The 15,502-nt window shown below is 35.1% G+C and overlaps 1 protein-coding gene across 5 annotated transcripts in view; it reads right to left on the bottom strand.

Annotated features, from left to right (window-relative positions):
• bves overlaps positions 1-15,502 on the bottom strand; it is a 54,292-nt gene that overhangs the window by 7,321 nt on the left and 31,469 nt on the right. For 2 of the 5 annotated variants that reach the window (XM_065368514.1, XM_065368515.1), the window contains exons 7-10: positions 12,930-13,032; positions 9,267-9,407; positions 8,733-8,883; positions 781-872 (exon numbers count right to left, since the gene is read on the bottom strand). In XM_065368514.1, the coding sequence (XP_065224586.1) occupies positions 781-872; positions 8,733-8,883; positions 9,267-9,407; positions 12,930-13,032 (487 nt within the window). Of the gene's footprint in view, positions 1-575; positions 655-780; positions 873-8,732; positions 8,884-9,266; positions 9,408-12,929; positions 13,033-15,502 lie in introns of all 5 variants that reach the window. The other 3 variants (XM_065368517.1, XM_065368516.1, XR_010559389.1) reach the window with 2 other exon arrangements.

Below are 15,502 nucleotides of genomic sequence, written 5' to 3'. Positions count from 1 at the left end.
ACAATTATAGGCTTAATGTGCTTAACTCATATAATGTGATCCCCTGATCATGCACTTACGAATAGATGAATCGATACGAACATGCACGAAGATAGTTTTTTTTAATGGTGGAAAAATTGCATCAAAACTCATACCAATGAGAAGTGCAAACTCAATCATCAAGCCCAATATTAATCATCCGAAAGATGAAAGGATTTGAAAAACTATATCAATATTTTAGGAATACAAAACCTCCTCACACAAAACGAATCCAGCAAATATGGAAATTTTCATCGATTTTCACCTCGTTTAATCAATCATTCGAATACACCAAGTCTCTCATGTCTCATCTCATTTCAAATCACATTTAGACAGTCTAGTTTTAAATTCCGACCAATAATATTCATACCATACGCCTTGCCTATCTGAACTTTCGAAGGAATCAGATAAGTTTCCAAATACGCGTATTTTCTACCAAAGAAAAAAAAAAAGGACGAAAAAATGAAACAAAAAAAAGTTCACCGCTTCACGATAACACAATATTACAACATAAAAATTATAATATAATACGTATTACGTAACGCTATTATAATTACAACGCAAGCATTCCGCCGCATGCACAATCCATTATAGTAATATTACGAAAGCCAATATACACGACAATAACGCATCAACCTATGGCGAAAAAATAAAAATAAAGAATAAAAAATTGTACACGTATAAATTAAAGGTACGTAAAATGGACGAAGGAGAAATGAAGAGTGGATATTTACAAAAAAGAGAACAAAAAAATCTCATTACCTATGTGTGTAGAGCTAGTTTAGAAATTCGATCATTATGCTGAAAATTTGCTCCTTTGTACAATAGCGGTGCGAGTTCGTTGCCGATGTCACCTGTGTGCGTATTTTTTCCAAGTAGAATTAGGTATTGGCGATTGATAGATTAGATCCTTATTCCTTACCTACTATTTAATGTAAGACTTACTACATACGTCAGCAGGTATTTTGATATACCGATAGGTGTGAATACGAAGCTTAGCAACTGAGTTCAGAGAATGGACTCCTATAGATTCGATTCTAATAAATTACTCGTTTAATCATCGAATATATTCAGTCCCTCAAGCCACCTCAATCCTTACCCCACCATCTCCCTTGCTCAGGAACGAACTTTATTGTGACCCTAGTTCCCCATCTTTAGTTGAAATTTCACCTCAAGAGTCAACTTTCATAAATTGAAGATCTATCATTTCAATAATTTTCAAGAGATCGTCTCACAAGGGAACAGCAGGTTTTTACTTTTAGAAGAGAGGTGGGGCACTCAGGTGGATTGCGTTCAGGGATCGCTACAAAGAAGATATCAGAGATCATTAACCTCCAAAAATTATTTTATACTCCTGGATGAGTCTTCTTAATATGTATTGAAATTTAAGCATCAGCTTTTTTACCCACATCTTTTGAACCTTTACAGGCATGACCAGTTTTTCAGGGGAATAATTTAATCTGACTTTTCTCGGTTTCCTTTTCAATTTCTTAGATCTTTCAAACATAAACTACACGAAAAATAGCAGAAAAGAGGGAGAAATATTGCTTTTAAATGAAAACGTAATTTTTGCCAAATAAAAACGAAGGTGAAATAAAACAATAAAACAGAAATACCGCATTGATAATTTTGAACGTCATCGATGAAATGAACCGATTTCTGACTTTCGACCAATCGATCTCCGATCAACAAACCGACTTTTGAGCCTAAACTTGATTTTTCATTTCGATCACAATCAATCGTATTGGATCGAAAATCGCAACTAAATCGATTTTAGAGTTCGATTAATCGATTTTAAATCATGATTCGAAAATCGTTTTTTGAGGTTGCAATTGATTTTCCATTTAGATTACCTATGGTTGATCGTATCATATCGAAAATCGCAAATAGATCGATTTTATGATTCGATTAATCGATCATGATCGATTTTAAATCCGAAAGTCGTTTTAGAGGCTGAAATCGATTTTTCATTTCGAACTACATCGATCATATTGGGCGAAAAATTGCAAAAAAACTCGGTTTTTGGGTTCGATTAATCGATTTTCGATCATGATCGATTTTCAACTCGAAAATCGTTTTTTAAGGTTGGAATTGATTTTTTATTAAGCTTACCTATGTTCGATCGTATCATATCGAAAATCGCAAATAGATCGATCTTTTGATTCGATTAATCGACCATGATCGATTTTAGATCCGAAAGTCGTTTCAGAGGCTGAAATCGATTTTTCATTTCGATCATAATCGATCATATATTGGGTGGAAAATCGCAAATAAATCGATTTTTGGGTTCGATTAATCGATTTTCAACTCTATGATAGATTTTCAACCCGAACATCGTTTTTGAGGTTGAAATTGATTTCCAATTTCGATTATGATCAATCGTAATTCGTATCATAGGTATCGAAAAACGCAAATAGATCGATTTTTTGATTCGATTAATCGATCTTGATCGATTCTAGATCCGAAAGTGACTGGAGGCTGTAATCGATTTTTCATTTCGAACATCATCGATCGACGATCATAATACGTGGAAAATCGCAAATAAATCGATTTTCGGGTCCGATTGATCGATTTTTACCACAAAAATCATTTTTTTGAGGTTGAAGTTGATTTTTTATATCGATTATGATCAATCGTATTGCATCAATAGTTTCTTGAGTCGACCAATCGATCATGATAGATATTTTGGAGGTTGAAACATGAATCGATTTTGGGGACCGATGGATCGATTTTTGTGCTTGGGAGGACCACCTCGTTTTATCTCAAAAAAAATTTTGGAGGTTGAAATTGATTTTTTATTCTGATTAATGATTATGATCGATCGTAATTATATCGACAACCGCAAATAGATCGATTTTTTGATCCGAAAGTTGTTTAAGAGGCTAGAATGGATTTTTTGGACTAATTGATCAAATTACGATCGCGGTCGATTTTTGTAATCGGAAGGTCCACCTCGTTCAACTTCAAAAAACAAAAAAATTGTCACTAAAAAATTGAAGTACCCACTACCATATTATAGTCCCGGTATCGGGATCTTGAGATAAACTGTGAAGAGGGGGGGGGTTACCAGTCCTATAAATTTCAAGATTTTGCATTTCAGTAGTTTTAGAGGGAAAAAACGTCACGCTGACTCCATTGACCCCCAAAAAACCGAAAATACTTTAAAAAACAACCCTAGTGAATAATTTGTATCTCAAGAGACCCCTTCGAAGGGATTCGTAGGCGCCAAAATTTTTGTAAGTAGCAACTTCTCCGACTGAAAAATTAAAATGGATAATCTGAAGACAAAAAAAACACCATCAGAAATCCGAAGTTGGTAACGAAAAGACTAAAGAGGGAGGTGGGGGGGGGGTGGAATGGCCCGAAGCGTGGAAAAATCCATACAAACATCATTCTTATTCCAAAATTTTTATTTATTTTGTGATGCATTCAAAACCCTTTCCTCCAGCTCATTTCAAGTCTCTATGGATGAGAGCTTTTGGGCTTTCAACTTCCCCTCCCCCTCTCCGTTAATTTCAACACCCCTTCTATCTTGGACAAAATTGAAGTATTTCCTTAAATTTTTGACAAATCAGAAAATTCTACAATTATTAGAATTTTTACGAACTTTGAAAATTTTGGGGCACACTACCTCATCTTTAAATGAGCTCCCACGAGGATCAAATTATTTCCTAATGTTTACCTCTCTCAAAATTTCAAGTTACTGGGTCAAAAAATTTTATTTTTAGCTAAAATGAATTTACCTATTTGAGGATTGAGAGCAATAAAATTCTGAAAAAATTTCAACCACATATGAATAAGATCCCTGGGCAGATCGGGCCTTTTTTCGGATACTACCCATTCTTTATTGAAGTCCCATAAAGAAAAATAGTCGCGAAAACATTCTCAAAATTTACACCAGAAGGAGGATGAAGGGTTTCTTGTAAAATGAAAGGGCCCTTTTTAAGACTCCCATCTTCTCTCCACATTCTCAAATCACATTCAAAAAGCTCCAGTAGCTCCACAAGACATGAAAAAATTTCTCACACTCAAATACCAGCTGAAGATGAACGAAACTCTTCATCTCTAGTAAAAAATTCCACATCCAAGTACGAAAATGTCCCCCTCCCTTTCCAAAAATCTAAACTTTATGCCTGCAGCTTCACTAGAACACGATCTTAGGACCAATTCTCAAACCCTGATTGCCACACTTCGTATTCTTAGTCAGAAAATTTACGTACACAAAAAACTGTAGAGCTGAGATACACCAACTCGTAAGCTGAGAACTGACAAGAAAAGGGGTAGGGATGACCACGGTACTATTATGTATTAAGATTTCTTCGGGCATTAAATTGCTCAACGACGACGCGGTATACTAAATTTACTCCATCTTTCATCATCCTCGAAATGAGAACACGAGAAAGATAGTAGATGAAGGAACATACAGGAAGAAACCAAAATATAATACCCAACTTGCCGAAAAATATTATACCTACTTATCCGTCTAACAACCCCCAACCAACTAACCTCATCGAACCGAGTAGGTACCTATATTTGATTATCAAATAAAACTCGGCTAAATTTTACCTCGTAAAAATTTTCATTTCGTTGAAAAATTATTCGTCGTTTCTGTCGTCGTCGTCGTCATCGTCATCGTCCCAGTTTTGGCTCTTTTTTTCATTTTTATATTACATCGGGGAATATAATACTACCGCCCTCTGATTCTCTCTCACCCACACCTTTACCTCTCCTGGCGGCAACTGGAGCACCTCCACCACCTTCACCAGCAATATATACCCCTATTACGTATACCTACGTACCGCAGTCAAATCGAATACCTACCACTCGTCGTTGTACGAGTAATTTAAGTGAATTAAAATTCATATACACACGATAACGTTTCTCATCTGGCATTTCGCACGACAGGTTAAATCGACGACGCGTTAATTAAATTATGAATACTGTAATTTGTCACCTCCTCCGGTACCCCTTTACTTCTATATATGTTTCCCTGTATAGTTGTTGGTGCGACGCCATCGCCATCGTCGTCGCCACCGCATCTGTCGATGTCAGTTCGCATTACACCGCAGCATTTAAACGTGTCTCGTTCGTCAGCGAACCCTCCGTACACTTTTTTGAGGGGGAGTGGGAGGAGGATTTTCCCTCGAATACGAATACGAATCAAAATATCCTGATTTTTTTGCATAATTTCGAGAGTCGAGAGAGAGAGAAAGAGAGAGAGTCAAGAGAGCCAGTATGCTTCCTCTTCTTGCCTATCGATTTCAAAGGCTTCGACTCTGGCTCCATCCCCTTTCCACTCAGATTTTGATTTTTGATCGTAATTCACGAAAAGTACTCAAAATACTGTTTTTTTTTTTTTTTTTTTAGAAAAACACGAAGGACACCAGAAGCACCAACTAGGTAAATCTAAACAAACAATTCATGGTCCATCATGGTATGGTATTTCAGCATCAAACAGTTGTATTTCAGCTCTACAGTGTGTACGTAAATTTTACATACTAAATCGAAGTTGATTCGAATTACCTTTCTTATTCAATTAAACGACCAATATTGATACCTAGCTTACGGAAATACCTTAGCAAATAGATACTCGATAAGAAGCCAAGTTCGAGAATTTTTACAGACTTTTTACCAACTCTAACCAGCTCAGCAAGTTCACTATAGATTCGACTCTAAGCCCTAAAATTCGCAAATACTCGAATCCGAATTAAGCAAACTATTTTCAACAGCGATTGGGAGTATTTATACAAGCGATGTCTCCTGTCCTTTCAATTTACTCTTAAACACTTAACTCGCTCGAGTTCATTTATTGATACGCAAACGAGAAAATACGACTAAAACTAGACGACACGAACACAAAATAAAATTGTTCGCGAACGATTCCTTTCAAATTTCGGAAAAATTCGTCAAAATTCAGGAAACGATTCGTTAGATACCACTATAGTGACTGGAATTTCAAAAAAGAAACATTTTTTTCTCAGAATTTGGAAATTCTATTACAACCTGGGATTGATTTCTGAATATTGAAATGCCATAGTCTCAATTCCGAACATGTCTTCCTCTTCGCACTTTTCCGCTCACAAATAAAGAATCCCAGATGAGCTGTTTTTCAAAAATTAAGGGACCTAGAAAATGATCTACATCAAGTAAGAATTTCAGCTGCCCATAGAACGATTTAGCGTCCAACAAATTTTTTGACACGTTCACAATCAAAATTTTTATACGATAATTCTCAGAAAAAAAGTACATACTTATAAATAAAATGAAAAAAAAATTCAAAGACTTTAAGGGCATTTAAATCTTGAGACGTACTCAAATTTTCATTTTTTGAGCGTTCTGAGGTCCAATTTGGCAACGGTTACGTCGCGAGAGCTATTCACAAAGTTCATTAAATTAAAAAAAAAAAAAAAAAAAAAATTGGAACATGGTGAGAAATTCGATTGCAAAACTAAAATTTACAAATTTTTTTACCTATCAATATTTCATTGGAGAGGAGACTTTTTTTATGAGAATTTTTCACGATTTTTCAAAAGTAGACGAAATGGAGAAGAGAAACGAGGAGGAGGAGGGGGGGGGTCGAATCGAAACGTGTATTTAAAAAAAAAGAAATTAGCACATCTGAAAACTTGACAATTAGCGAACCAACGACCACGTCACATGATTTTTTTTTTTCAATTTTATGACACTTGGGAGCTAATTTTGAGACCTAGAAAGCTCGTATCAAAAAAGCGAGTCGAAATTTGGAATTAGCACCTCTGAAACACAAGCAATCCATACGTCACACGAACTTTACAATTTTTTAAAAATTGTGAGCTTAATGTGGGGCTCAGGGGACTCGTATCAAAAAAGTAAGAAGAAATTCGAAATTAACACCCTTAAAAACCCAACAAACCATATGTCACACGAATTTTTCAATTTCTCTGAAATTTGGGGACTTATTATGAGGCCTAAGGGACTCGTATCAAAAAAGTATATAGAAATTTGGAATCAGATTCAGAAAAAGTAAGCTGAACTTCGAAATAAGTTCTACCAAAAACCAAAAAAATCACAAGTTGAACAATTTTTTCATCTTTTTCTCAAATTTTGGAGGCCTATTGCAGATTCTAGGGGGCTCATAACAGAAAAAAACAATTTAATTCAAAATTAGCACATCTAAAACCCCAACAAACCATAAATCGTACAAATTTTTCAATTATTATTATTATTATTTTTTTGAAATTTGGGAAAGTCTAATATTGGGGGGGGGGGCACAGGGGACTTATGTCACTGGAAGTTCGAAATTTAGCACCATTAAAAATCGAAAAAACCACAAGTTGGTCAAATTTTCCAGGTTTCCTTAAATTTTGAAATTGATTGTAGAACGCAGCAGGTGATTCGTATCAAAAAAATGTACAAAAATTCGTAATTAGCACCACTAAAAAAAATCAATAAAACTAAAGACCACGCGAATTAATAGTTTAAAAAAAAAATTGAGGATCTAATATGGGGTCCAAGAGACTTGTACATACTAAAAAAATGATCCAAAAATCAGCGCTATCAAGAACATAATAAACGATATGCCACACAATTTTCAATTTTTTTCTCGAAAATTTGGCCACCGGGTGGGGGGGAAGGGCTTACAGCGTATTAAATTGAAAACTGAAAAACACTAAGGATAAGGGAAAAAGTTCGTCCCAGAATAATATCTTCAAGTACGTGATTTTAGGGTCCTTTCGTCACACGCAAGAGTTTTTCGAGTACATATTTTTGAAAATCCCCCCCCCCCCCAAAGAGCAGGGGAGAGGGGAGTGAAAAATTCCGAGCAATCGAAAATTCCGATAAAAATGTCAAATTACAGGTTTTCAAAGACGTTAATTCCAATTTAGGAAACCACGAGGCTCCAAAATGAAAATTAATCACTCCCAAAAGAAGGCGGGAGGGGGCTCAAAATTTTCAAAGTTGCAAAATCGGTGTCAAAATCCATATTTTTACATATCAGAGACCTCTTTCTTTCGTTCTGAAGACCGTTTTCCTTAAATAAAAATTTCAGAGCCTTCGGAAAGCCAAAAATTTGAAAAAAAAAGAACAACATCCATGTCACAATGGAACCATTCTGCAGAGCCTAGCTTTGATATCTCGATTAAACAATCATTAAAATCCAATCAGCAATACTGTTTGGTAGTTCAATAGAATTTCAATTTTTTCTCTTCAATTGATCTGTGTAAGCTACTACCCTCCCCTCACCAATCTTTTAGAGAACTTTCAACTATTTCTAGGGCTCTGAATTCTGCGATTGGGCAGCTTTTTCATCTTCCACTTCACATACAAATCCGCGTAATTAACAAACATACTCCGAGCACCAGACAAAATATTCGAAAATGATACGAAATTGGAACGAAAAAAGTGCACAGATACAGGAAAAGCATTCATCTACACCGAGGATCATGCTTCATTCATGCATTATCATGCTACCGATCATTTTTTTGTTCTATATACAATTTTCCGTCATTAGGAGGGAAAAATAAACTCGAAAAATTAATTTCCAATCAACCACGTCAAAAACAATAGACAGAGGACAGAAAGCGAAGAAATTACTTTCGTAAGTAATAAAAAAATAAAAATAATAATTTCAAAAAATAAAAATAAACGACACTAAAACCAACGAAAAAATAAAATAAAATATGCGTAATAAAAAAATACCATAACGCTGGATGCGTTGCATTCCTATTTCTTACCTTGTAACTGTCTGCTAATCAGAGCAGTGATACCGCTACCATCGCCGGCTCTTTTTACTATCATTAACGATTTATTATCACAAAACGATGCATCGTCGTCGTAATTATTTGGTAGATGACCGTTCATCGATGCTGTAACCGCTTCGTTCACCTGTACAGTATAAATTTACATATTTTAATACGAGGAAAAATTTAAAAAAGAGTACCATACCTACGTAGTAGTATGAGGAAAACCGATTATTATTAAAATAAACTACTCGTACCTACACCTACATAGCTCTCGACTCTCGTTCAAATTACGATTTTTTTCTGTTCCTCGCCAATACTACGTAAAAAATCACGACAACGTGAAAAATCCGTCATCATTTTATATCGTAGTCGACGTTTATTCGCGAACTCGTCGTCGTAGCGGCGACCGTGTTCGATAATAATTAAAACGGACATCCGAACAGAGAGTGAGTGAGAGAGACGTGGGAAAAAAATCTGCCATCATCGACATTTCGCGACTCGACACGACTCGCGCTATCAACCAACCTGAATTAATTTATTTACGACGTCCCGGCTTAATATGTGATCTAACACCGTTTGAAGGAACTTGTCGCTGATAATAGAAAGCTTTAATTTATCGCGATGCCACAGCAGAATTTTTGATTCTTCCATCGCCGTTATCGATACCTGTAATGAAATAAAAAAAAAAATACCAGCGTTAGGAAAACAAATACGATACTTCGAAGAATCATCTTTTCCTTTCGTACTTATGCTAAAATATGTAAATTTAGCATCATTTTTTTTCTCACGAAGGAACTTTTCGAATTGGTGATACTTTCCGTTTCGAACGAGATCAAGCTAGATCGAAAGAGGTTGTCCTAAAACCCTCATAATCAAAATTTTTGGAGCTCGTGTAAATTTTTGGCAAATTTTTAAAAATTTTAAATTAAAAAAAGAAACAGTTTCAAGGGCGATTTTTCAGAAATTGCACTTGAAACAACCAGGGTATCTAACAAAATCTGAAGACTAAAAAAAAGGACCTTGGGAAGGGCCTTTTGGAAAGAGATTTTCAAAATTGAAAATGTACTGATTACCCCCCTCTTCCTCCTCCCATTCATTTTCACGAAATTGCCAAAAAAAGTTTCAATTTATAATTTTTAAAAGAAACAAAAAAATAATCAAGAAAATATATCGAACAATGGAAAAATAATCAATTGATTTTCATTTTAAAAAAATATATCTATAGCCGCATACAGGTAAACTCATAACGTTTTGTATAAAATACAAACTCACGTCCCACCTGTAACTTCGTTGCTGTGCATGCGCTCGACGCGTCACCCCATAGGCCTGATAGTACTCGATGTTAGGCCGCGTTATATTCGTTAACTTGATTTTTGGGTGACCTGTGGAGAGGTATCTCATTGCCGAAACATCAATTTTTCAGAAAAGCTTTTTTTTAAAAGTCCCATACGTCTCTGTTTTTCGCAAATAGCTTTTTAACAAAGCATCCTACAGAAAAATAACCAGCTCTGAGCAGAAAGAAAATTTTATTCTCTACAATTTCCTTCATTGCATTTTTTTCCTAGGATGCATACTTTTCCCATAAAATCACTGTTTAGACTGAAAAACGCGAAAATTTGGACCTGTATAATCAACTCTAAATTAAAATTGAGCAGTCAAAAATTTATTTTAGACGATTTTTGACCACGCCATGTGAAAGAGGACATTTTCAACCACCAAAATCACCAAAAAGAACATAAAAAACGTAAAAAATGATTCTTGGCAATAAACACCTTTTCCTCATATCCTCATACCTATTAATTGGGCTATGTACTCATTTGAAAATTGAGTCAAAAGAGAAAGTGTATAAACGGCAATCTCACGTCCCTGCTCAAACTTTGCCAGTAGACTCCCCACACCTTGTAGATTCATATGGCACCTCATCGAAAAGTCACGTCCTAAAAAGGTTACGAGTTTGTCAAAACGTTATGAGTTTGCTGGTTAATCTATAAAAAAGTTACGAGTTTACCTCCTAGAATATTTATATATATTTTTGCAATTATACTATTTAATTATTTTGACGTACTTATAAAAAAAAGAAAAATGCTAAAAAATTGTGTTTTCATCTTTCGCTCAATTTTGATTAAATGACAGATTTTTTTGGTAATTTGGAAAAAAGAAGGACTTTTTCGAAAAAAAGGACCCACAGGCAAAAAGACAAATTTTTCCTGACCTTCTGGATCGGAAGGACCTGATAGGTATACTTACTTGTCGAACAGGGTTGCCATTTTTTACAGGATCAAAAATTAGTTATTTCATTTTACTGATTTTTCGAAGCAAATTTTTTATTTATTTTTTTTTCATTTCATGGGCCTTTAAAAAAATTTTCAAGTGTGTTTCAAGCAAAATTCGTGACTTTTTTCTGACGTTCATGACCGATAGACACACTCAAAATTCAGCCAAAAATAATGTGATTTGCAAATTTTCAACCGCTCAGTAGAATCCTAAAAGTGGTCTTGGATTTTAATGGAAACGACGCGACGTCTTCTTATCTTCTGGAACTGGTCATTTTTCCAAAAAAAACAGGTTGGGCAGGAGCTAGAGCGCAAAAACCAAGACTTTCCGAAAATTTCTCCTCTTTGAGAACCTATATCTGCCATCAAGGGACACCCCTGAAGCTTTATCAGCCTTTTTAAATTTCTAAAATTTTATGTAAAATGCCATAAGTATTTTTTTTGACGAAACATCCAAGTTTTTTTTATGAAATTTTAACCCATTTTGAGGAGTCACATTACATTTTTGAAAATCCGAAAATCATGACCCAATCTGAGCCCAAAATTATTCAAAAATGCTCAAAACATACTTTTGTCAAAATATTTGTTTTTTTTTTTTGCAATTTTAACCTACTCGACACTCGTATGTACTTACTTTGAAAAATGGCATAACATTTTCAAAAATTTAAAAATCGTGTCCCAATTTGGGCCCATAATTTTTAAAAAATGCAAAAAAAAACAAACCGTTGTTAAAATATTTGAATTTTTTTCGCAAAAAACATACCGTTGTCAAAATATTTGAATTTTTTTCGCAATTTTGAGTAATTTTGAAAAATTACATTACATTTTTCAAAAATCCAAAATCATGACTCTACTTGGGTCCAAAACTCTTCAAGAATGCACAAAACATATTCTCGTCAAAATATTCGAATTTTTCCCACAATTTTAACCTGTTTCGAAAAATTGCAAAACATTTTCAAAAATCCAAAAATTATGACCCAATTTGGGCACAAAATTCTTTAAAAATACTCGAAACATATTTTTGTAAAAATATTTAAATTTCTCTCGCAATTTTAACCCATTTTGAAAAACTGCTTCACATTTTCAAAAATCCGATACTTAGTCGTGAAAAATTTACCTAAAAACCAAAAATGAAGGGGGGGGGGGTTTAAATCACACTTGAAACAGATTTTTTGAATTTCTAAAATTTTCAAAAATTCGCCAGAAATCCAAAAATGAGTTTTAGCTCCAGCTGCGTGACGAAGTGATGTATCGTGGTTGGGGGGGGAGACTAAAATTTTCTCAACTTTTTACGCCAGCCCCCCTCTCTCAGATTTTTTAGCTAATTGGCCAGATGTAGAATTCGAACAAATTTCGGAAGGGGGAGTTGGAAGCACAAAAACTTGAATAATTCAAAATTTTCAAAAAATGCTGCTTTTATGCAATATTAAAAAAATTTAAATTGATCTATTGCGAGTTTCGTATATTGAAATAAAAAAATGAAAAATTCGCACTTATTTTTACTTTTTACCTATTTTTTGTAATTTTTTTGGGTGGGGGGAGGGGGAGGGAGGAGGGGGCTTTTGGTCTGTAAAAATAAAATTTAAAAACAAGGCAGAAGATCATTTCAGGAAAATTTTTGACTTTGCCTGAGCGAAGCGAGGGCGACAGTTGTAGAAAACGTACAATTTATGGGGAATAAAAAAATAATTTTCAAAGTACCCATGAAGTTTCAACATCAAAATTTTGTTCTTATTGATATTTTTGAATTTCCAAAAATTCTCAACGTTTTGTCAACATTCTTCCTGGGGAAGGTGTTTTAGGACATGCTCTTTCGATCCAGATTCATTTCGTTCAAATCGGAGAATGCCAGTTCAAACAGCTCCCTGGCAAAAGAAACGTGCAATTCTCAACTCTACAATTTTCGTCAACTTACTTGGAAGAAATCATCCGTCGATACGCCGAACCATTCGGGTGAGTCTAGGAACTGATGTGGAAAAACTATATGCAACGCTCGTCCTTGCTGCGAGATGACTAATCTGTTGGGGGGAAAAAATTGAAAAAAATTGGTTACTATTCACATCTACTCGTAAATAAAAAAAAATTATCAAATTTTCAAGCACAGAAAGTCGGCGGAAAAATTTGACGGATCGAGTCAGAAACGTACTAAAATCTCTTCAACTTTGCAGAAATAATCCCCTCTTCTCTCCAATCACACCACAACTACAGTCCTTTCCCTCCTCCATAAAGACGCACTCGAACATCATCTTTCCACACCTGAAAGTTTCTCAAAAACTCGACTGTCAAGAAGCAGCATCTTTCTTTCATCGTGCTGCCCTCGCAAACTGTTGAAAAAATTCGTCAACCTTTCCCTTCCCCTCTATCCCGCCAGCTCGGATATCTTCACGCAAAATCTGTCGATTGATTTACGAGATTGGCGTACAACAGCACGATGATGATGAGGAGGAGTAGGCATAAGAAGACATGAGGCATCAACTTCAGCTCGGCTCGAACATCTAATTTAATACTTTTAAGAGAGGAACAGAGTCGCACATACTATATAGCGAGATACGAAACCATTATTATCAAGGCGCTATGGTATGGCACGAGAGAGAGACGAAGACAGAGAATACGCGAGCTCGACGAAGCACGTACTTTTGTTTCAAAATGAAAAATAAAATACCCGACACAGCTATACCATATCGTAGCAGTAAGTACAGTACAGCAGTATCAGCGCGATACCTTTTTGTGAAATATGTCAACTGGCTTCAATCTATCTCCGTCTGTCTCAGTCAGCCTATCTGTACCTGTTTCTGTTACTCTTTTCCTGGTCTGTATGCTTGTGCCTCGATGCCATGCCATACCCATACCTACGATACCCATTCCGTCATGTACTGTCATGAATATTCCTCTCTCTATTATTCTGCGGCGGATTATTACGATAAATAGGTCAGAAGAGATTTTGCACGTTGGCTGTAGGTACTCGAAATTGCTCTTTGTTTTTAAAACCCCCCACTACCGCTTCATTATGGCTATAATTTTCGTACGAAATTGGTAAAAAGATCACGTGTGTGAGCTATGAATGTAAAATGTGATGCATGTTCGCATATAAAAACCATATTGTAGAACGCATTATCTAATGAGGATACCTAACTACATAAATTTCAATTCGTGTAAGGTTCTGTATAATGTAAGATGAGTTGAAGCACTATATTTTTTTTATACGATTGACAGCAAGACTTGGAAGCTGGAACCGGTTTCTTTAGGGGTAAAAATTAAATAAGAAAGGATGCATCTCCCCTGCTCCTAATTACTACTTTTCAAAAGCATGCCAAATGTAAGGAAAACCTGAGGGATTTTTTTTTGTGTGAAAATGATCATGGCTAAAAAAACCAATTGGATGGTTTGCAACCGGTTTCCGAAAGCTTGGGTGGGGGAGGGGAGCACACTACTGATATATTTGGCTTAACTAATTTGAATTTAATCGACAAGTACATTTTTCAGAATCGGTTTTGAAGATCAGACGATTCAGGAAACCGGTTTAATGATTTCGAACTGATATTCAATAAGATGCACAATTTACGTTTGAGAAATTGGTTGGAAACTGGTTGAGAAGTTTTTTTTTGAACACGTTTCAAAAATTCATTCTCAGGACGGACGTCCGTGGAATGTTCTTTTGCCAGATCCACCCTCCTCCAACCCCCCCCCACCAAATCATTTCGTATAAAACTTACGACTTTTATACCGCTGTACGTGAGAATGATGAAAAACAAATTTTTACGAGTCAATTCACACAGATGATGACTGAAGATTACAAAATTGACCAACTTTGATTATCTCCTACCACCACAACACACAACACCCAAATAATAATTCTTAAAAATCTCCACTTTTTACAAAAAAATTTGTGATTCTAAGGCTCATTGATACCATATAAAATTCACAAATTGAAGAGGGGGGAGAGGGGCAAAAAATGTTCCATAATAAGCATCAAATTATCAATGTTAAGCATACAATTTTGAATTTTTTTCATTCTTCAGATTTCTTTACAGTTTGAAAAAAAATATGAAAAATTGTAAAATTCTATTCTTTGAATTTTTCTCAATTGACCAACATTCTTGATGAATATTATCAAAATTTAAGGGGATAAGAGGACCCCAAAAATGAATTTTCAAAATAACTGAAATATTGTATACGAATACTGAGAGAGAGGGGGTTCTACGTAGATGGGACGGAGGCTGGAAAAATTACGGAAATGTGACTCTTCTAAAAATGGATTTTATTCCGAACATTTTTTGTGAGAGAAAATTTTGCTGTATGTAGGTACTATTGAGACCTTTTCACAATAAATCATAAAAGAAAAACAGATTTTGATTTTTTAAGAATTTTGTTTCCAATTTAAGGGACAAGGGTGCCTAAAATGTGATTTTTGCAAGAAATGGAATTGTAAAGAAGATGCCAAGACACAAATTTTAAATTTTGTTTTCACGACTCATGGAGAGCTGAATT

Source organism: Planococcus citri, chromosome 5 (genome assembly GCF_950023065.1).
Source record: "Planococcus citri chromosome 5, ihPlaCitr1.1, whole genome shotgun sequence".
In the NCBI taxonomy this organism is placed as follows: Eukaryota; Metazoa; Arthropoda; class Insecta; order Hemiptera; family Pseudococcidae; genus Planococcus; species Planococcus citri.
The sequence above is the reverse complement of the archived record's forward strand: the minus strand, read 5'-3'. Positions and strand labels throughout refer to the sequence as shown.